Here is a 22,781-nt window from a genome sequence, read left to right as displayed (position 1 = left end):
ACTGTTTATGGACCCCAGTATGCAGAAATATTCAGATACACCATTTTAGAATGGGAGAGAAAAACACATTTATACTGCATTCAAAAACCTGCATGTGATTATCATAAAGTGGGCTTGTCTGTAAAGGGGAGACTCGTGGGTACCCATAGAACCCATTTTCATTCACATATCTGGAGGTCAGAGGTCAAGGGACCCCTTTGAAAATGGACACGACAGTTTGGAGCGTTATTTAACCTCCTTCTCTACAAGCTAGTATGACACGGTTGGTACCAATGGATTCTTTAGGTTTTCTAGTTTCAGATGATACCAGTATCTAAGTATTCGCTTTGGCTCAATTCTCGTACGAGAATTATTTTTTTCAAGACAATGAGCTCAAATCTCTGAACAATTAGTTTGTCGTTCACAACAGATTATAATTTCTCATTCAGTCAAGCAAATTTCACGTGTTTTGTCTCATGTGTGCCAAAGAGTGATTATAATAACTACTTTCACATGTCTGCTGATCAAAACTGATGAGTTGACTCTCAGTGAGATTAAACATGTTCTGTTCACTGTACATGACTTTTTGTTGTTTATAATACATGTAACACATTGCTATACAAATACATTAACTATAAACACATGTACATATCTGTGTACTATTGTACAGTATTGACTTTTCCCAGTAAACTTTTACCTACCGTTGAAATGTGAATGTAAAAAGCTCTGTGTGATATATAACAGCCTTCAGCTAGACAGAACTGACATCCTGGTGTAGTACAGTAAGCAGTCAGTGTCAACAAAACAGATATTAGTATATAAGAAACATTTCCAGGGTTGATGGTGAGAAAACACGTAATCATTTTGACCAGTCTGGCTCACATGATGACAAAACAACTTTTCATTTTGGTGCCGTTGGTCAGTTTACTGACACAATAACTAGATTTTGAAGCATGAATGAAGTGTTTAGCGTGATTTACTACGTTTTGCAGACATGTAATAGAGTTGTGATGTCCCATCAAACAGTTGTGATAATTGCATTTACAGTTTAGAGAAAGTTAAGACTGTTTCAAGAAATGAGCCAAAGCGACTGAGAAAAACTGTAGTTCTGTTAGAGTTTGTGTCTCTATTGTTGTCTTTATTTTCTGCTGTGTGGACACAATGACTGAGAGGAGCCACTAGAGGGAGATAGAGTACACATCATCACATACTTATATAGTATTTCTCTCTTCCTGTAATTCTGTGTTTGAAGGTACTTGTTCTTTACTTGAGTATTTCCATTTATTCCATTTTCATTAATGTAGTGGAGTAAAATTATAAAGCATAACAAATTGACTTTATACTTCTACTTACAGCAGTTTATGTTTTAAATAAAAGAATGAAGATGTTTTGAATAACAGACAGAGAAAAATACATAAGTTATTCCAGTCGGTATATTTTCAAAGTACAGTTACTCAAGTACTGTACTTTCAGGTACTTGTACTTTACTTGAGTATCTTCTACTTCTACTCCTTTAGTTACAACTTTAGTTACTTTCCAAATTTTCATAATAAACATGACAAGCTAATAATTATGATATAAAATATGATGCAGTGCTTTATATTGAGAAATTACAACAACAAAATATATTATAATAATATAACACTCTGAAAGGAGCATTTCTGCACTGTTGTTATTATGATATTTTAATAAAAATATAAATAATGATAGTTGAATGTTAATTAAATAAAAGTGCCTAAGAAGTCCCCAACATGATTCAGGATAATATATATATGAATATATAAGCTGAAGATAGACAGGAAATGGAGAGAGTAAAGTAAAGCTACACGGGGCGACCCGATCTTATCTAAATATATATGAGGTAGAACAGAGTTTTTTTCTTTTGGTCGAAACAAACGAGGGTAAACAAACAATACTTTGTAATTCCAACTATGAATGATTTAAATACCTAAATGGGAGCAGTCTGTCTTCATACAGCAGAGTGGCGCAGCGGAAGCGTGCTGGGCCCATAACCCAGAGGTCGATGGATCGAAACCATCCTCTGCTAGCTTTTGTTTTTCTCTCCTAGCAGGAGAGCGACGGGCCTGTAAAAATAAAAGACGCAAATGTTATTCATCTTTACATTAAACTATTTCACATATATATAAATTCAGTGTTTTTACAGGCTTTCTCGTTTGAACAAAATGGCTTTAATGCTACTATTTGGTGTTGTTGGTGATGAAACACTTTAACCACAAGGTGTCACCAAAACACAGTCTGGATTAATACTTCCAGGTTTCATTACTGCAGCAACACACAAAAACACCAGAAACTCACTGAATGTGTTAAACTAACTGCTTTCTTTGAATACTCAATTAACAATTAACAAAATGGAAATATAAGTGATCATCTCTTCCTCATTGCATTAACAGGTTGTGAGAAAAACAACGGTTAGATATTATCATGGCTGGAACTGTATGATATATTAATATTAATATTAATATTAATAATTTGTAAAATGGTTTAGGTGCTGTAACTGACTGTCTTTCTGTTTTGTTTTTGTGTGTGTTGTTTGGTTTAATTTCTCACTTCATTTTTGTGTGTATATCTGGAAAAAGTTGCCTTGTATAATATTAATAACATTACACATTTATGTGTCATGTAGAATGGCTGTTTGAATAGAGGATTAATAAAAACGTAAATGACAAAAAATATATGTAATCAGCAAATAAATAATCTTTTATTAAGATAAAACTTTATTGATACTACCCAGCAGTATATAAAATGTCTCATAAATGATTCACTACATGCAGAAATTTTAAAAAGACATAAACACAAACTGCTCTTTCTGTGATGAATATTCATTCTGGTTAGACTTCTGCAGATTTGTCATTGATCATATTTTTTAAAGATTTTTCATTATTATGGGAAAAATATGGTGTTTGGTTTCTTAAAAAACTCAAGAAAATAAGACAATTCTTTTTTTATAATAAACTAGATTTTTTTTTAATTATTAATGTAAATTTAACAATAAAAATACTTATTTTGTTGTTTTCCTCAATGATGTTGAGCAACATGAGAAACTTTCTAATTGGACTAACAAAAAGGCTTCGAGACACTAAATATCTGTATGTTTTATAGTATTTGTGCCTCGTGATATAGCCCTCTGGCTCTTTTGTTAATGTTCTATTTGTAGGGCCACAAGTGAAAATATGAACTTGAGTTCTGAGTTAAAAGTCAGATTTAAAATAAATGATTCACATGTGGCCCTAATTATCTTCCATAAATCTGCATTATGTTCTTTTAAACAAGGTAAAAAAAAAGAGATTTACATTATTATTATTATAACAAAACAGAAATGAAGAGCATTATTAAACAGAGACTGAGGGAAAGGTGGCAGAAGCAATGGGAGGAAGAGAGGAAGGACGGTGGTTTTACAGAGTTCAGAGGAAAGTGGGAGAAATGAGGTGTGTGGGAAGGAACAGGAGAGACGAGACAATCATATCAAGACTTAGATTTGGACACACTGGACTAAACAGCACACTATTTAAACTAGGTAAACATGACACAGGTAGATGTAATTATTGTGGACAAGAGGAAACGGTGGAGCATGTAATAATGCATTGTGAGAGATATGAGGAAGAAAGAAGGCATTTGAGTCAAGGCCTCAAAGGGATTCATTTCATTTCATTTCAAAAATGTATTTCGAGCAAAAAAAAAAAATAAATAAATAAAATAAATAATAAAGAAAAGGAATGATCATACCAACAAGTGGACAGTCAGAAACAAGTAGTATTTACATACAATGAAAAGCGTAAGAAAAATAAATTGTTAACACTTGATGCCTTGATTTACATATTCAAAAAGGAGTGAGAAGAAGTATACATTTATTTAATCCCACCCCTTTTCCATAATTCAATTATGAATAATTGACCAGCTTCCTTATTGAGCCATACATATACTCTAATTAAATTTTCCTAAATGTGTCTAACTATAATTATTATTATTTATAATTATTCTAACTATAGTTAAAGTAGATTAAAGTCCACTTTGATTTAATAGATATTCTACAAAAGAACTCACTAAATGAGTATTATAGAACATTATTTCAGTATCTTAGACAAATTAATATGATTGGAAAAATATGAGGTTGTTTGTTTTTTTTTTATTTTATTTATTTTTTTGGGGATATAGAAATTATTAGCCAGAATGGTCCAGATGAAGAAGAAGAAGAAGAAAAAGTAGAAGTATAAGAAGAAGAAGAACGAAGGCAAAACTTACTAGCCAATCAGAGGCAGAGTAGGGCGGGACATTGGTAAAGTAGCCTCCGGGAGATCAGCCATTACTGTTGGCAGTTGTTTTGTTATTGTGCAATTAGTTTGTTTTATAACTTTATATTATATTTATTTACATCTGTATTTATTTAATGGGCGGGAGGAACTGCTGCGTGGTGAACTGCCGCCGCAGGTCTCACGACCACCGCGGGAGAAAGATCCCAAACGGACTTACTTTCCACTGTTTCCCCAGCTGGAGGAGGCAGGAAGGAGAGCAGATATCCCGGCTGACGGAGAGCCGGAGGGCGGCCTGGGTGGCTGCCGTCGCCCGGCCAGACATCACCTTCAACCAGGTCCCCACATCCATGAGAGTCTGCTCCAGACACTTCCACTCCGGTCGGTTCAAAACCTCACAAAGCTGACTTCTGTTGCACTTCTGTTGCACTGGCTCATACAGCTGTCTGTCCACTTTATTAGGTACACCCCCAGTAAATACTAATACAAGTTAGTAAATACTAATACAAGTTAGTTAATACTAATACAAGTTAGGCAATACAAGTTAGGCAATACAAGTTAGTTAATACTAATACAAGTTAGTACTAATACAAGTTAGTTAATACAAGTTAGGTAATACAAGTTAGATAATACTAATACAAGTTAGTTAATACTAATACAGCAGTCTGACCACTTTACTAGGTACACCCCCAGTTAATATTAATACAAGTTAGTAAATACTAATACAAGTTAGTTAATACAAGTTAGGTAATACAAGTTAGATAATACTAATACAAGTTAGTTAATACTAATACAGCAGTCTGACCACTTTACTAGGTACACCCCCAGTTAATATTAATACAAGTTAGTAAATACTAATACAAGTTAGTTAATACAAGTTAGGTAATACAAGTTAGTTAATACTAATACAAGTTAGTTAATACAAGTTAGGTAATACAAGTTAGATAATACTAATACAAGTTAGTTAATACTAATACAGCAGTCTGTCCACTTTATTAGGTACACACACAGTTAATACTAATACAAGTTAGGTATTACTAATACAAGTTAGTTCATACTAATACAAGTTAGTTAATACAAGTTAGATAATACTAATACAAGCTAGTAAATACTAATACATGTTAGTTATTACTAATACAAGTTAGTTAATACTAATACAAGTTAGTTAATACTAATACAGCAGCCTGTCCACTTTATTAGGTACACCTAGTTAATACAAGTTAGTTCAAACTAATCAAACAGTCCTGTAGTAAATCTCCCAGCAGTGTAAGATGTAATCAGATCTTGTACTTTAGTAATAGTAGTAGTAATACCACAGAGTAGAAATACTCTTTTACAAATGAAAGTCCTGCACTCTAAATGTTACTGAAGTAAAAGTACAACATTTAGCATCAAAATATACTTAAAGGCAGATTAATGTAATACATGCAAAATGTTTTTCATGTTAAATAAAAAGTACATTCATGTCAATTCTTAATGTAAACAATGATATTGATAATAATGCACCAGGTTGGAGGGTTCATTGTACAATTTACAGCATTAGTTCTCTGGGAATCTCTTTCATATCCAAAAAATATTAATATAGTAACTGAAATATCCTTAATCTAATCCCATACATCTCGCAGAGCTGCATTCAAAATCGTACACAAGTAACAGCATCAAAATATACTTAATGTACCAAAAGTAAAAGTACTCATTCCGCTGAATAATCTATATTATAATATATTATTCCAATTATTGATGCATTAATGTGTTCATCACTTTAATGTGTCAGCTGGTAAAGGTGGAGCTACTTTTAATGACTTTATATACTGCTGGTAGTTTAATCTATATTAATACATCATCATTTATTAGTTTATTATATTTTGTTTTAATAAATCTGAATCGTTAAGGTCTGGGGACATCAATATTCTAAACACAAGCTGTTCCCAGAGCTTTTGACCACATCCCACAGTCTTCTTCATCATAATGGGTTCAGGTCATGTGATGACACCAGTGTCTCTGTACCACATAAATAATATTCATCTTCTACAAACAAACAGCTTCAACACAGACTGAATATTATAACCTTCTAGAAGAGCTGCAGTTTAAAACTGATCATCAAAATACTGAAGAGAAAATCAATCTGCTACTATTTTAACAATCGATTAATTGTTTTAGTCGCTGTTCAAGAAGACGTCTTCCATCGTGAGGATGTCCTGCTTGTCTCTGTTTTATATCTCACTGAACTGAATCTCTGAGTTTTGACTGTTAGTCGAACAAAACGAGACATTTGAAGACATCACGTTGGACTTTTTCTCAGTTCACTAAACGATTATGAAGAAAGTAATCGGCAGATTAGTCGATAATGAAAATAATCGTAAGTTTCAGCTCTACTAAACAGTTGCAGGTGAATCGACTGATGGATTAAGCTCTATAATATCTAGTAGTATCTATCCTCTGATATAAACTAGGCTAAATTCATCTCATGATATAAACACAGATAAATCAGAGTCTGATATTAAAGGGTCTGTGTGTGTTTGCAGGTAAACCAGCTTATGAAATGCTGGAGTCGGATCCAGACTGGGTCCCATCGCTGCACTTGGGTCCCAGTGAAGGAAACACCCGGCACACCGAGCGTCTCCTCCTGTCGGTCCAGAAGGGCCAAGACCAGAACCAGAGACGCCCTGCAGAGACCATACCGCCACATGAGACAGAACCAGAAACAGCACAAGGTGAGACTTAATTCTGTTTCTCTGCAGCTAAAAACAATAGTCCATGTGTTGTGAAATCAGTCATTGATTGAAGAGACACTGCAGATGAAGGAGGGGGCTTTAAAGATGATGAGATCAGCTGCTTGTTGGAGGAACTGGGACTGACATTAACCAGATAGACTGACATAATTACACTTCATAATTCAGTCTGACTTCAAGTTTATTATTTATAGTAAGCTGTTTAGACGTTTCCAACCCTCACCTGTGGTCATGAGCTTTGGGTAGTGACCAAAAGAATGAGATCACGGATACAAGCGTCTGAAATGAGCTTCCTTCATAGGGTGGCTGGGCTCAGCCTTAGAGATAGGGTGAGGAGCTCAGACATCCGGAGGGAGCTCAGAGTAGAGACGCTGCTCCTTCACCTCTAAAGAGGCTAGCTGAGGTGGTTCAACATCTGATCAGGATCCTCCTGGACGCCTCCCTTTGGAGGTTTTCTAGGGTACGTCCGGCTGGTAAGAGGCCCCGGGGTAGACCCAGAACACGCTGGAGAGATTATATATCTGGTCTGGTCTGGGAACGCCTCGGGGTTCCCCAGGAAGAGCTGGAAAACGTTGCTGGGGAGAGGGACGTCTGGAATACTCTGCAAAGCCTACTGCCCCCACCACCCGGATAACAGGAAGATGATGGATGGATGTTTAGACGTCTTTAGTTCTGGATTTAAAGTGAACAGCGACGTTAGAATCAGTTTTCTTTGTACAATATGTTTCAGGTGCAGCGAGGCCGGCGGTCCGTCCCTGGAGGGAAGTTAAATCTCTGCTGCACGCAGTCCTGCGACGTAAAACCAACTTCAGCAAGCAGCCTGTGAAGAAGACGGACTTCGACTTCAGAGTACGACAGTAACCAACACTTTGACTCACACATGGTTTCTCTGAATTAAAATGTGATTTAGACTGTCGCTAAATAACAACAACTAATGCCCACGATGATGATCAAGGAAGAGGTGAAGACATCTGGGTCATGCATCGGGTAAAAATAAGAGATAAAATGTACAAAGAAGTAAAGAAATGTGGATCTACACATGAGATCTGCGGACTGATCCTTTAAAATAGCTCAGACTGACCAGCAGCCAAAAGTCACATTAAAAGAAGACCTGATTAATATTTTATTATATTTACCTCTGGTCGTAGTTTCAGTAGATAAAAGTTGTTTTGATGAACTAACAGGTAAAGTGATTGTTTCAGGACTTCTTCAGAGACGCTCTGGAAGCTTCTCTGGAGGCCTCCAGTAGGTTCAGGGCTCTTTCAGGCCGACAGCTCTCCACCTCTGTGGATTACACAGTGGAGCTGAACCAGAACTGCTCCTCCTCCTCCTCCTGTGTGAACTGTGTGAGGCTGCAGAGGAGGAACATGGAGCTGGAGGAGAAACTGTCTCGTCTGACAGGAGATCAGGAGGACATTGAGGCCACACCGGTCTTCAACAAGGCTCCTGTCCAACCAGACCAGGACCTGCAGAGTCCTGAGACTGCCCACGTATAGGAGCAATGTAAGTGTCAGAAAATCAAAGATACATTTTTTTTATTAGTAATAGAATAGAAAAGCCTTTGTTGTCACTTTACAGGATACAAGGAAACTAGATCAGTGCAGTTAAAAGACACAAAACTACTTCAGCAAACAAACAAGCCAGCAATGCAGGTTTTAGCATAATTAAAATAAATAAATAAAATGTAATTTTACATAATTACATAAATGTAATTATTACCAGAATAAATATAATTATTGCACTAAAATAAATGTAATTATTGCACTAAAATAAATGTAATTATTAAGATTAAACAAATGAGATGAAGCATGTTAATCAGGGAGCTTTAGAGGAGCTGGTAGGTGGATTCTTTTATCTTGAGACAGAGCCAGGCTAGCTGGTTCCAGTCTTTATGCTAAGCTAAACTAGCTGTTTCCTCCTGTTTCCAGTCTTTATGCTAAGCTAGCTGTTTCCTGTATCGAGCTTCTCATTGCTTTAAGATGTTTTACAGATGTGATTCCAGCGGTTGATTTGGATCCTCAGTGGAGGTTAAACGTGTCCGTCTGTCCTCACAGGGATGGAGCCTCTCCACCAAGCGGACCGGGACGTGGACTCGGCCAACGATCAGACTCGGAAGGACCAGGCGTCCGAGCGTAAACCTCGACGGCCTCCTCGCTTCCAGAAGGCCTGGCTGAAGCAGTTCTGGTTCCTCCGCTACTCGCAGACCCTGGATCACATGTGGTGCCACGTCTGCCGCCTCCACTCGGACAAGTCCTACCACAACAACGGTTTGATCAAAGGTTCCAGGCTGTTCAGGTTCCAGAGCATCAAGCAGCACAGTGTCAGCAACTACCATAAAGACTGCGCGTCGCGCCACATGCTGAACGTGTGCAGCCTGTAGCTGTGAGGCTTCACACGACCAGAACAACTCTGCTCTCCGTCAGCACCGGTGCCTGTACTACGAAGCAGGATTTATGGTTAGCGAGGTGAACAGCTGACCTGCTCCGGAGCAGGTTATGTTCTAGATAAGAGATCAACTCGTATAAAAGCACCGCCTACTGACCAATCAGAGCTCGGTGACCAGATCGTATGATGATATTACACAAATATAGAAATAAGAAGTAACTACACCTAACTAGCTAACTACAACTAACAAACTAACTACACCAAACTACCTAACTAACTAAAAAGACAAACTGACAGATAAACAGATTTATCGGTTTGCTGCTCAGACTCAAACGATCATGAGAGCGCCTGCAGCTTGGAGGATGACCTTTGACCTGCAGCTTCTACTATAGTCACACGTCATATTCACATTTTAACAACAACCTTGTTTTTTTTTTTAACTTTGATCACAAAATGTTGGCGAACAATATGGCTAATAAACTTAGTCAGGAAATGACTCAAATAAATATGAACTCTCATATAAATGACAAAATACACTGGAGGGGGGCTTTAAACCGCTTTAGTTTTGTCCCCCGTGTAAATATCTGCAGTGTAAATCACTTACTGTGAGAAAAAGATCCAAAACCAAAAGTGGATTAAAGGGGTAGTCAGCAATTCTACACCCAAAACAAACAGCCGTCCCTTCGGTTCCACGCCACCAGGAAGAGCGCCGGGCTTTGAAGTTAATTTTCGTAGTGGCCAAACGGCGGTACTGCAACTTCTGTGTCCGTCATGTGATGCCATTGGACCCAAAAATACTTTTTCCCATAGACTTACATTGGGAAAGAGGCGTCTGTAACCCCAGACCGAGGCTGGAGCGAGGGCGGGGAGGCGGAGTTAAAGGAAACACTACTGCGCCTGCTCTATGGGCCCAATGGATGAGGAAGATCACCGGATGATCCAGGTACTTAATTACTCGGTAGTCGGATGTTTTGGCTTCATGCGCCACTGAGACACTTTAGTAGGAATGAACAGGAGCCTCCAACGCTGTAGTTGGCTTTTCATATAACTGATGACTGTTAATTCAGATTCTATGGAGCCAGTAGCAGAGGTGACATGCTGCCCCCTAGTGGTTTGGAGCAGGTATTACTTATTACAGCTTTCAGCAAACATGTCAAACTGCTTTTCTCTTTTTTATCTCATTGTAATCACCTATCTTCAGGCTGATGAGTCTAGTAAACTGTGATATACTTTTTTCTCTATTTTCTCGTTATTTGCAGTCCTGTTATTAAACTGTATTTTCAGCCGATACGTCTTGTTTTAAAATTTGAACTTAGTTAATAATAAAATGTTGAATGAAATATAGTGGATGTATACACAACGTAATAACAGAACTGAACTTTAATTAATGTCCAGCAGTTACATTATTAAAAGCTACGTGTTAAAAGCATCAATATATAAATTAACTATTCTTCATAAGTAATTTAACTCTGGATCATTAAGTAGCCTTCATTAGTTATTAATATTAAAGACTGCAGAGCTAGACTTGTAGCCTAATAGATAACTTGTACTGTATTGTTCCATTATATTATATTATACTATATTATATTGTATTGTATTATATCATATTATAATTTATTGTACTATATTATATTATATGATATTATAATTTATTGTATTGTATTATATGATATTATAATTTATTGTACTATATTATATTATATGATATTATAATTTATTGTACTATATTATATTATATTATAATTTATTGTACTATATTATATTATATTATATTATATTATATATTTTATAATTATATTGAGTAGCAGCAGGTCTCCAGGTGAGGGGGTGAGCCCTCAGGTGAAACTGTCCACATTGACTGTTATTATATTATATCATATTATATTGTATTATACTATATTATATTATATTATATTATATTATATTATATTATATTATACTATATTATATTATATTATATTATATTATGTTATATATTTTGTAATTATATTGAGTAGCAGCAGGTCTCCAGGTGAGGAGGTGAGCCCTCAGGTGAAACTGTCCACATTGACTTATATTATATCATATTATATTATATTATATTATATCATATTATATATTTTAAAATTATATTGAGTAGCAGCAGGTCTCCAGGTGAGGAGGTGAGCCCTCAGGTGAAACTGTCCACATTGACTGTTGTTATTATATTATATTATATTATATTATATTATACTATATTATATTATATTATACTATATTATATTATATTATATCATATTATATTATATTATATCATATTATATTATATCATATTATATTATATTATATTATATTATATTATATTATACTATATTATATTATATTATATTATATTATATCATATTATATATTATATTATATTATACTATATTATATTATATTATATTATATCATATTATATTATATTATATTATATTATACTATATTATATTATATCATTATATTATATTATATTATATTATGTTATATATTTTATAATTATATTGAGTAGCAGCAGGTCTCCAGGTGAGGAGGTGAGCCCTCAGGTGAAACTGTCCACATTGACTGTTGTTATTATATTATATTATATTATATTATATTATACTATATTATATCATATTATATTATATTATATCATATTATATTATATTATATTATATTATATTATATTATATCATATTATATTATATTATATTATATTATATTATACTATATTATATTATATTATATTATATCATATCATATTATATTATATTATATTATATTATATTATATTATATTATATTATATTATGTTATATATTTTATAATTATATTGAGTAGCAGCAGGTCTCCAGGTGAGGAGGTGAGCCCTCAGGTGAAACTGTCCACATTGACTGTAGTAAAGTGGAGTTTCTGCGCACCGTCTTTCCTCCGTTCTTTATGTCATTTCCTGTGATGAAAAATGGTGGTCACAGCTTCATGAGGCGACTGAGTCTCTGCAAAAAAATTAACGGGAAACTTTGCATCGGCGGGCGGCCAGGCGCGGAGCCAGCGGCTGGGACTCGGTGCTCGGCGGCCGGGGAGGAGACAGCGAAGCTTCACCCAGGACGGAGGGTCCGTGTGCCCGCTGCATCTCTGCTCAAGGTGGGTGTCTGTGTCGGTAGCCACTGTGGCCAGCGAAAATGGCTTCCGAAAACAGCAGGCAGATTGCCAGTATGATGTCTGCAGAGCGACGGTGAGCAGAGAGACGTGGCGCAGATTAAAACTGAGTCTCAGTTCACATCTAATCCGAGATTATCTGGAGACACCGAGTCTTTAAAGTTAAACACAAGTTTAGTTTCAGAGTGTTTGACAAGTGTTTAGTGTTCACACTGCAGACAGGAGGAGGAGGAGGAGGAAGACCACAGTTCATAAACCCTCAATATTCACATTTATATATACTAAACTATACAACTACACATTAACAGTCTATGTAAGGAGGAGTCTTATAATAAGATCTATAACTAGTTATTACACATTAACAGTCTATGTAAGGAGGAGTCTTATAATAAGATCTATAACTAGTTATTACACATTAACAGTCTATGTAAGGAGGAGTCTTATAATAAGATCTATAACTAGTTATTACACATTAAAGTCTGTGCATGGAGGAGTCTTATAATATAATAATATCTATAACTAGTTATTTCACCTTTACAGCCTATGTAAGGAGGAGCCTTATAATATAATAATATCTATAACTAGTTATTACACATTAACAGTCTGTGTAAGGAGGAGCCTTATAATATAATAATATCTATAACTAGTTATTACACATTAACAGTCTGTAAGGAGGAGCCTTATAATAATATCTATAACTAGTTATTACACATTAACAGTCTGTAACGAGGAGTCTTATAATAATATCTATAACTAGTTATTACACATTAACAGTCTGTAACGAGGAGTCTTATAATATAATATCTATAACTAGTTATTACACATTAACAGTCTGCATGGATGAGTCTTATAATATAATATCTATAACTAGTTATTACACATTAACAGTCTATGTAAGGAGGAGCCTTATAATATAATAATATCTATAACTAGTTATTACACATTAACAGTCTGTGTAAGGAGAAGACTTATAATGGAATACATTTACAGTTACCCCAGAGCTCCACTGGTGCTGTATCTATGAGTGAAGGCTGATATATAAAATATAAAATATACTATGTGTATATATACAGAATATATAGGTTCTATACTGTTTGTTTTTACATAAACATCTTTGACTCAGCGATGTAGGTTATTAGAGTCACAATTGTGATATTTAGAGCTGAAACAATTGGTAGATTCACAATAAAAAAAAATAATCAGCAGCTGTTGTGATGATTGGTTCATCATCAAAGTATTTTTTCTAATAGAAATAATAAACAGTCTCTGGTTCCCAGTTCAGAGTTTCTGTTTACACCTAGGTGAGAATAATCACACACTGACTCAGGACTTTGACCCACGAGACCAGAAGTTCAAGTCCCAGGAGAAACCCTTTTTAACACTTACAGTAATTGACTTATTATAATTTCTACATAATGACACAACATGCAGCTTTTCTTCACATATATACATACAGTACATACAGTATATATAGTTTATATAAATATATATATACAAACACCTTCATCACTGTGATGAAGGTGTTTGTTGCTGAGCTGTTTCAGCAGCACTAACTGATGGTTCTTCTGTTGTTGTTCTGCAGAGCTGATGTGCTGATTTCTACCAACATGGTTCCACCATGAGCGATACGTTGTTGGACCTCTGGTGTAAGTTTCACTGTGAACCAGCAGTAAACCAGTTAACCAGACTGAGTCTGCAGCCGGTTACAGATTTAATGGGTTAAAAGTCTCTGTATATTTAATAACTGGTACATTAGAGGTTGAACTAAACCGTGACGTTAACACTTGGTAAAGATGAGATGTTTGTCCTCCAGTCTGCGAGCAGTGCCAGGACTATTTCCAGAAGGAGTGTCCGTCCCACGGGCCTCCGCTGTTTTTCCCCGATACACCTGCGGTGCCGGGGTCGGCCAACCGGGCGGCGCTCACTGTCCCGTCGGGCCTGGAGGTCTTCACCGTGGGGGACGAGGTGGATGTTCGCTGCCTGGATCCAAACATCCCCAAGGGGGCGGTCTTCGGTCCATACGAGGGGGAGCTGGTGTCCAAGGACAAATCCTCCGGCTTCTTTTCCTGGATAGTGAGTTCAAACCGTCCCACACCAGTTTAGAACCAGTCTAAAACTGTTTAGAACCAGTCCCATACCAGTTGAACCAGTCCTACACCAGTTTAGGACCAATCTAAACCTGTTTAGAACCAGTCCTACACCAATTTAGGACTAATCTAAACCTGTTTAGAACCAGTCCCACACCAGGTTAAAACCAATGTAGACCAGTTTAGAACCAGTCTAAACCAGATCCAGCTCTGAACTAGTTTTCTGTGTTTTTGTGACGTTCCAGATCGTTGATTTTAACAACACGTATCAATCCATCGATGGCAGCGATGAGACCAAAGCCAACTGGATGAGGTAATGCTTTTTATTTAAACGAACTCTGCATGTGTCTCTAAAAAATACTGATAATAAATAATAATACTGATAATAAATAAAGAGTATGAAACCATCAGTCGATGGACAGAAAATTAACCGCTAACAACTGTCAAAATGTACCTTAAAGGGAGATTTGTCAAGTATTTAATACTCTTATCAACATGGGATTGGACAAATATGCTGCTTAATGCAAATGTATGTATATATTTATTATTGTAAATCAATTACCAACACAAAACAATGACAAATATTGTCCAGAAACTTTCACAGGTACTGCATTTAGCATAGAAAATATGCTCAAATCATAACATGGCAAACTGCAGCCCAACAGGCAACAACAGCTGTCAGTGTGTCAGTGTGCTGACTTGACTATGACTTGCCCCAAACTGCATGTGATTATCATAGAGTGGGCATGTCTGTGAAGCGGAGACTCGTGGGTACCCATAAAACACATTTTCAGTCACATATCTGGAGGTCAGATGTCAAGGGACCCCTTTGAAAATGGACATGACAGTTTTTCCTCGCCAAAATTTAGCGTAACTTTGGAGCCTTATTTTACCTCCTTCATTGATTGGTACCGATGGATTCATTAGGTTTTTCTAGTTTCATATGATACCAGTATCGTCACTCTAACTTTAAAACTCAGCCGCTACAGCCTAAAAATCACAAGTTGTGTTAATGCATTAAAGAAATTAGTGGCATTAAAACAAATTTTGCATTAATGCATTATTAACGTGTTAACTTTGACAGCCCTAATTCCACTATTCCACCGTTGTCTTCCGGCAACACGTCACCTCGCCAGATTTCAAACGAGACTTCTCCTTGAGCTAGACTTTTCCCATAACGTCAGACACTTATAGTAACAATCAGAGCCTGTCATGGCAGAAACAAGCACTTTTAGTAAATGGCGGTGCCAGCTTGACCCGATAGGATTACATTACAGCCTGTGAGCAGCTGCCGTCTACAGCGCTCTCCCTCAGTACTGGACCAGTTTCAGATGTTGTTGTCCCCATTAGTCACAAAAACATGAGAACATAGGGTCCAGTTAGCCTCTTAGTGTCCCTGCTGATGTTTGCGACCTGCAGGTTTGTCCGGACCTCGTCAGAGGAGAGCGACAGGAACTTGACGGCGTTTCAACGCGGTAAAAACATCTACTTCAGAGTGAGTCGGACGCTGGCGGCAGGAGAGAAGCTGAGGGTCTGGTACAGCGACGACTACATCCAGCGACTTCACTGTGTCTCTCAGGAGAGCATCGACCGCAACCTGGACTCTGGTAAGCTGGATGATGGTGTCCAGGTGTCCCACTTTATGAGGGACTGCACAGCAGTTTTATCCTTTGTCAGACGCTTTTTAAAATCTGTCTTTTATCCAGTGGCTGTGAAGAAAGCAGGGAAGGCTGTCATCATGTTTGCTGTCAAACTGAGCACACAGGGGTCAAGTGCAGGTTAACATTTCACCGTCTTTGCTACGCTACGCCCAACGGAGAAAACTACGAGTCACCACAAAGTCACAAGCTATGCAGATGTTATTTTTCAATTTCACACACAGGCGGAATACGACATGAAGCGACACAGTTCATGTGAGTCTCACAAGAAACGTTTGGCTCAAAAAGAGATGTACCGATCTCTGGATGCATTCAGGCATTGAAGCATAGAGATGTTACAAGATAAGGGCCAGAATAGAAATGTTTATTATTTAAGTTAGATAGACATTATATCTAAATAGTAGACTAGCTCTCAGCCTTGGTAATATAATATGTCATAATATAATAGAAAATAATATAATGAAATATATTATAGCATAATATAATATAACATATAATCATATTATAGAACATAATATAATATAATATAATATAATATACAATGAAATGACTTCCTCCATTTTAGCGATCATGCTTTCAGTCTATAGGCTACCGCTAACACTGCTACTGATATTACTATTATGTACATACTAATAAGAGCAATCAGAATAACAGGCAAATAGTAGTACATAAATAGATAATGGTAACAATAAATATTAGTATAATAATATTAGCTATGATCTGAATTCCTTGAAATAATGGTGATAATACAGCAATTATAAAAAACTAAATAATCTAATAGTGTAGTTGTTAACCAAGACATGCCATAAGTTTTATTGTTTGCAATGTTAGACACATATTGTTTTTAATACGTATCGTACATTTCATGTTTTAAACACGATATCATGTTATATATGAACATCAATAAGTTAACATTAGTTTATATCGATTATCTAACAATAAGGAACGTTAGCTAGCTCTTATCTGATGTTACAGAAGCAAACGTTTTGTAAAGATGTAACGTTAACTTGAACAGTTGATAATGTGAAATATGCTTAAAGGAAAATGTGATATGATAGTAGGGCCTACTAGTTTTTAATAATTACCTAATATGTATACGTTAACGTATTTAACAGTTTTTCACCAAAATCTTTGGGAAAAGAAATAAAATCGTAACGTTGACTTATGTTACTCCTCGTAGATCATAAACGTTTGAATATAAAACGACACGTTGAAATCGGTTGAGAAATGTAGACGTTATAGTGCTTTTTATCCAGAAAAACAGCTGCTCCCCTGTTCACTTGTATAGGGTTACAGGCCAGTCTGGCCAGGTCCAATATGGCGCCCACGTTTACGTACGATCCAGGGGTCAATGCATCGTCTATGTACAGTATTTATGTCTATGTATATATACTGTACGTCTATGTTGACTGCTTGCAGAGTATTTTACATGTTTGACTCTGATTTGAGAGGAGGAAGCAGCTCATTGTTTCAGTCAAAGACCGGCTCAGTGGGATGACAGATGAGTTGCAGCTTTCTAAAGCTAAGAACCCTGTTTTGTTCCAGATACCAAGACGCTGTCGGTCCTGCCCAAAATTCAGGAGGACTTCAAATCTCCAGCTCTGCAGGGCAAACCCAGCCCCAGTAAACAACCCAGTGAGGAGTCAGACGGCCAGCCTCCTGCCAAGAGGAAGAAGATCGACCTCATCTTCAAAGACGTCCTGGAGGCCTCTCTAGAGGACTCCTGCCAGTCCAGGTCCCAGTCTTCCCTCCACAGCGACTGTAAAGCACCAGTCGGCTTTAACCTGTCTGACGGCAGCTTTAAGGTTCTGAACCTGAAGGTGGAGGAGAAAGAGGAGGAGAACCAGAGCAGCGAGGAACCCTCCACCTCCTTCTGCCCCAACTGTGTCAAACTGAAGAGGAGGATCCAGGAGCTGGAGGAGGAGCTGTCCCGTGTCAGAGGACAACGGGGGGACCGGGTTGGCCCGTCAATGTCTGGACAGACCCAACGGGATCAGGCCCTCCCCCACCCGGAGCAAGGCCCCGTCGAGGACTTTCAAGGTACGCTCTGAAAAATGTAACCCTGTCCTTTCAAAATGACGCTCCCATACAACTAAACTACACTGTGAATGTTTTTTGACGTATCACAAATACGTTTGTAATGACAATCCGCATCCTGAGGGGACCACGAATGTCTTTACAAACGTTCATGGCAATTCATCCAATAGTTGTTGAGATATTTTAGTCTGGACCAACAGATGTTACCATGTTACCCTCCACAGAGCTGTCCCGTTAGCACAGCTAAAAATGATGTGACCGTAAAGCTGCTATCAGAAGTTGAATGTGCTTCTCTTTGCAGGTATGGAGCCCTTGACGCCCACTCAGGTGGTTCTTGATGAAGACGACCAGGACGTGGACTCGGCTGATGAGTCGATTGCTGCAGATCTGGTGATTTCTCCAGAAGACCCGTTGAAGCTTTCCTCTGTAGGAAGCCGGCGGATTCGTCGCTTCAAGCAGGAGTGGCTGAAAAAGTTCTGGTTCCTTCGCTACTCGCCAACCCTCAATGAGATGTGGTGCCACGTCTGCCGCCAGTACACCGTCCAGTCATCCCGAACCTCTGCCTTTATCATCGGCTCCAAGCAGTTTAAGATCCACACCATCAAGCTCCACAGCCAGAGCAACCTCCATAAGAAGTGTCTGCAGCTATATAAGCTGCGCATGCATCCAGAAAAGACAGAGGAGATGTGCAAGAACATGATGATGCTCTTCAACGCAGCGTACCACTTGGCCCTGGAGGGGCGGCCCTTCTCTGACCTCCGCCCCCTGGCAGAGCTCCTGAAGAGGTGTGAGCTCAAAGTGGTGGACCAGTACATGAACGACGGAGACTGTCAGATCCTCCTCCACCACATCGCCCGGGCTTTAAAAGAAGACCTGGCTGAGAAGATGCGGCTGTCTCCCTTCCTAAGTGTCATAATGGACGCCCAAAATGACGACCTTTTCTCAGACATGGTGGCAGTCTATGTCCAGTTCATTACCAACGAGGGCTCCCCGAACACAGAGTTCCTGTCCTTGCAGAGGCTGAGCATGACCAGTGTGGACGGATATCTCCAGGCTATGGATCGGGCCTTTGGTGTCCTTGGCCTCAGGTTTCAGGACTTGCTGGTGGTGAGTCTGGGAGTAGATGGCACCAACATCTCTTCAGGAATGAGAGCCAATCTGTACATAGCTGTACAAAAGACTTTTCCTTGGATCCTTTGCCTTCCTATCATGATCCATCGACCCCATCTGGAGGTGTTGGACGCCATCAGTGGGAAAGAGCTCTCCTGCCTGGAGGATCTGGAAAACAACCTCAAGCAGCTCCTCAGTTTCTACCGCTACTCCCCTCGCATGATGGCCGAGCTGCGATCCACTGCTCCAACACTGTCGGAGGAGACAGAGTTCCTCGGAGACATTAGAGCCATTCGATGGATCATAGGGGAACCAAACGTCCTTAACGCGCTCATCAAAGATTACCTGGAGGTCGTGGCCCATCTGAAGGAGATCAGCAGCCAGACGCAGAGGGCGGACGCTGCAGCCATCGCCCTTACCCTCCTCCAGTTCCTCATGGACTACCAGTCAGTGAAGCTCATCTACTTCCTTCTGGACATCATCGCTGTTCTCTCACGATTAGCCTTCACCTTCCAGGGAGAATACCTGCTGGTGTCACAGGTGGAGGCCAAGATAGAGGAGGCCATTCTGGAGATTGGCCAGTTGGTGGACTGCCCCGGAGAGTATCTGCAGGAGTTTGAGGAAAACTTCCGCGAAAGTTTCAACGGAGTTGCTCTGAAGAACCTGCGTGTTGCCGAGTCCAAGTTTCAGTCCATCCGAGAAAAGATCTGTAACAGGAGCCAGGGCATCCTGTCTCAGAGACTGGACCTGCAGAGCCGCTCATTTGCCAAAGCCTGCAAGGTCCTGGACCTGTCCACCTGGCCTCACAACCGGGAGGACCTACAAGCTTACGGGGAGGAAGAAATCCAGGTGATATTCAACCATCTGGAGTCCATTCCCTCTGGGGGTCAGGAGACCAGGACGGAGGCCAGGGGCAGCTTGGTGGTGGAATGGAAGGATCTGAAAGCGGACTACTACAGTATGAACGGTTTTAAAGAGGTCATCAGTCACATCTGCAGGTACAAGCAGCGTTTTCCTCTGCTGAATCGGATCGTGCAGGTCGTCAGGGTCCTGCCCAGCTCCACAGCCTGCTGCGATAAAGGCCGGGGGTCTCTACAGAAGATGTGTAAGAACAGTCGTTCCCGGCTGACTCTGGAGCAGATGAACGACCTGCTGACGGTGGCAGTTAACGGGCCGCCCATCGCCAACTTTGATGGGAAGCGAGCGTTGGACAGCTGGTTTGAGGAGAAGTCTGGCAGCAGTTACTCTCTGTCAGCTGAGGTGTTGAACAGGATGTCAGCTGGTGACCAAAAGTCTGTCCTGCACAGCGTTGACGTCAACACAGAGTTCTACCCCGACGTCTAACAAGCTGACCCAGTGGTGTAGTACTACTACAACACAACACCAATACCAACGAGAACGACACCAGTGATTCCCAACCAGGAGGTTCTTCTGCAGTTACCAGGGTTACAGGGAAAGATTTGAAGCTCAGCAAATTAGAAACTAACATGATTTGAAAATATATCCACATATTTATGTTTAGGAAAAAAATCAACACACACATTTGGATTACAGGATTGCAAAATGCTATTTAGTATAGTTATTGTCACAATAATTTACCAACTATGGTGGTCTGACTAGTCAGTCGTAAGTCGGTTAAAACTGCAGAAAAGTTACTTAGAAAAAACACAAAAAAGCTAAACGTAAAGATTCTGTAAATGGTTGAAACATCCAGTTTCTGGCAGTAGTACAAAAGTAAAAGACCAAGCCTAAACAGAAACAATTACTGTATTGTATTTCCCTGCAGTAAAATACTATTAATACAATGAAGCCATCCCATCTATGAGACGGGTATGAACAGGGCTTACTGAGGTAGTAGGGACTGGGAACCACTATGCTGCACCACTGGGCGAACCTCTGTCTATGAGAAACTCCCATTCAGCTGGATAGATCGATTACAGAACGGGCCTACCAAGGGGTTAGCGTCCCCTGGGCTTCACCTGCAAAATGTCTCTAAGAGAGACACAAAACGACTACAAAGAGATGCAAAAAGACCACAAAGAGACACAAAACAGCCACAAAGAGACACAAAATAACCACAAAGAGATGCAAAACAACTACAAAGAAACAAAACCAACTATAAAGAGACGTAGAACGACCACAGAGACACAATACAACCACAGAGAAGCAAACGACCACAGAGATGCAAAACAACCACAAAGAGATGCAAAATGGCTACAAAGAGACACAAAACGACCACAAAGAGATGCAAAACAACTACAAAGACTCACAAAACGACCACAAAGAGACACAAAACAACTACAAAGATGCGCACAACAACTAGAAAGAGACGCACAATGACCACAAAGAGACACAAAACAACCACAAAGATGCAAAATGACCAGAAAGAGGCGCAAAACAACTACAAAGAGACGCAAAACAACCACAAAAGACGCAAAATTACTACAAAGAGACGTAAAACGACCACAAAGGACGCAATATGACTGAAGAGACACAAAAAAGCTAGAAAGAGACACTAAACGACCACAAAGAGATACAAAACGAACAAAGAGATGCAAAACTGCTACAAAGAGATGCAAACCATCAACCACGAGACACAAAACGACCACAGATGCAAAATGCCTGAAGAGACACAATATAGAGTCTCAAAGCGACCACAAAGAGAGACAACGTGACCACAACAGCCACAGAGACGTAAAACAACCACAAACAGCTGCAGCTACCAGCTACTACGCAGCCGTGTTGTCGTGGTTTTTCTGCTGGTACCGTCTCAGAACCCGTCCATGTTCAGCTGGATGTTGATCTGAACTCTTCGTACTCGGACTGACTGATGAACATTCTTAAAATGAGCTCTGCTGAGTGGCCCTGCTCTCGCTATAAATATAATAATAAAGCACTTGTTGCCAGAATAAAAGTCAGTTATACGTTGGGAACAATCAGTTAGTGTCAAACTACACGTCTATTGAGCCGCTCTCCGCTTCAGCTTATTTGCCAGTGGGATAGTGAGTCATGTAGTGCCTGACAGAGAGTGTACGGATGTATAAAGGCTTTATATTTCTATTAGAAATGCAGACATCCCTGCTTCACACTGTATATATTGTATAAACTGTATATATTGTAAATGCTTTTGAGCCTGTTTTTAAGGAGAGTATTTTTCTCTTGAATTAGATGATTGTGCCATAATGATCGAATGCAAGAACCGAAAGAAAAAGGTGCTATCCTGCTATATGCCATACTGTATTTTGCCATATTTGTTTAGATGTTTACTGCTGCGAGTTCTATATTTGAAATATGTTGTTTTTCACCGATGCATCGGCTTCATGTTTGAGTGTTTCCAGCCAAAGCTCAGGCTTAAAATAATTCAAATAAGTTTAAAAAACTGCATGAT

At 38.8% G+C, this 22,781-nt stretch overlaps 2 protein-coding genes across 3 annotated transcripts; both read left to right on the top strand.

Moving 5' to 3' along the window:
• The first annotated feature begins 4,309 nt into the window (after window positions 1-4,309).
• LOC141766453 (uncharacterized) lies at window positions 4,310-10,605 on the top strand. The gene is made up of 5 exons (XM_074633332.1): window positions 4,310-4,628; window positions 6,773-6,961; window positions 7,710-7,828; window positions 8,182-8,482; window positions 9,034-10,605. The coding sequence occupies exons 1-4, from the start codon at window positions 4,385-4,387 to the stop codon at window positions 8,473-8,475; spliced, it is 846 nt and encodes a 281-aa protein (XP_074489433.1). The 5' UTR covers window positions 4,310-4,384; the 3' UTR covers window positions 8,476-8,482; window positions 9,034-10,605.
• A 1,672-nt stretch (window positions 10,606-12,277) lies between these two features.
• prdm11 (PR domain containing 11) lies at window positions 12,278-21,913 on the top strand. 2 transcript variants are annotated; one of them, XM_074633330.1, is made up of 7 exons: window positions 12,278-12,486; window positions 14,084-14,147; window positions 14,315-14,574; window positions 14,834-14,901; window positions 16,008-16,195; window positions 17,792-18,286; window positions 18,585-21,913. In XM_074633330.1, exons 2-7 carry the CDS (start codon window positions 14,120-14,122, stop codon window positions 20,735-20,737), a joined length of 3,192 nt encoding a protein of 1,063 aa, XP_074489431.1. In that variant the 5' UTR covers window positions 12,278-12,486; window positions 14,084-14,119; the 3' UTR covers window positions 20,738-21,913. The 2 variants fall into 2 exon arrangements, with proteins under 2 accessions (XP_074489431.1, XP_074489432.1); XM_074633331.1 differs by lacking the exons at window positions 12,278-12,486; window positions 14,084-14,147; window positions 14,315-14,574; window positions 14,834-14,901; window positions 16,008-16,195 and adding an exon at window positions 16,347-16,501.
• The last annotated feature ends 868 nt before the right edge of the window (window positions 21,914-22,781 follow it).

Source organism: Sebastes fasciatus, chromosome 4, assembly GCF_043250625.1.
Source record: "Sebastes fasciatus isolate fSebFas1 chromosome 4, fSebFas1.pri, whole genome shotgun sequence".
Lineage (NCBI taxonomy): Eukaryota > Metazoa > Chordata > Actinopteri > Perciformes > Sebastidae > Sebastes > Sebastes fasciatus.
The sequence above is the reverse complement of the archived record's forward strand: the minus strand, read 5'-3'. Positions and strand labels throughout refer to the sequence as shown.

Excerpts from the sequence above, each read along its gene's own strand:
- LOC141766453 (XM_074633332.1), top strand. The coding sequence starts at position 4,385 with ATGGGCGGGAGGAACTGCTGCGTGGTGAACTGCCGCCGCAGGTCTCAC. Across the intron at positions 4,629-6,772 it reads CTCCAGACACTTCCACTCCG|GTAAACCAGCTTATGAAATG; the intron begins GTCGGTTCAAAA and ends GTGTGTTTGCAG. Across the intron at positions 6,962-7,709 it reads AGAACCAGAAACAGCACAAG|GTGCAGCGAGGCCGGCGGTC; the intron begins GTGAGACTTAAT and ends AATATGTTTCAG.
- prdm11 (XM_074633330.1), top strand. The coding sequence starts at position 14,120 with ATGAGCGATACGTTGTTGGACCTCTGGT. Across the intron at positions 14,148-14,314 it reads TACGTTGTTGGACCTCTGGT|TCTGCGAGCAGTGCCAGGAC; the intron begins GTAAGTTTCACT and ends TTTGTCCTCCAG. Across the intron at positions 16,196-17,791 it reads CGACCGCAACCTGGACTCTG|ATACCAAGACGCTGTCGGTC; the intron begins GTAAGCTGGATG and ends GTTTTGTTCCAG.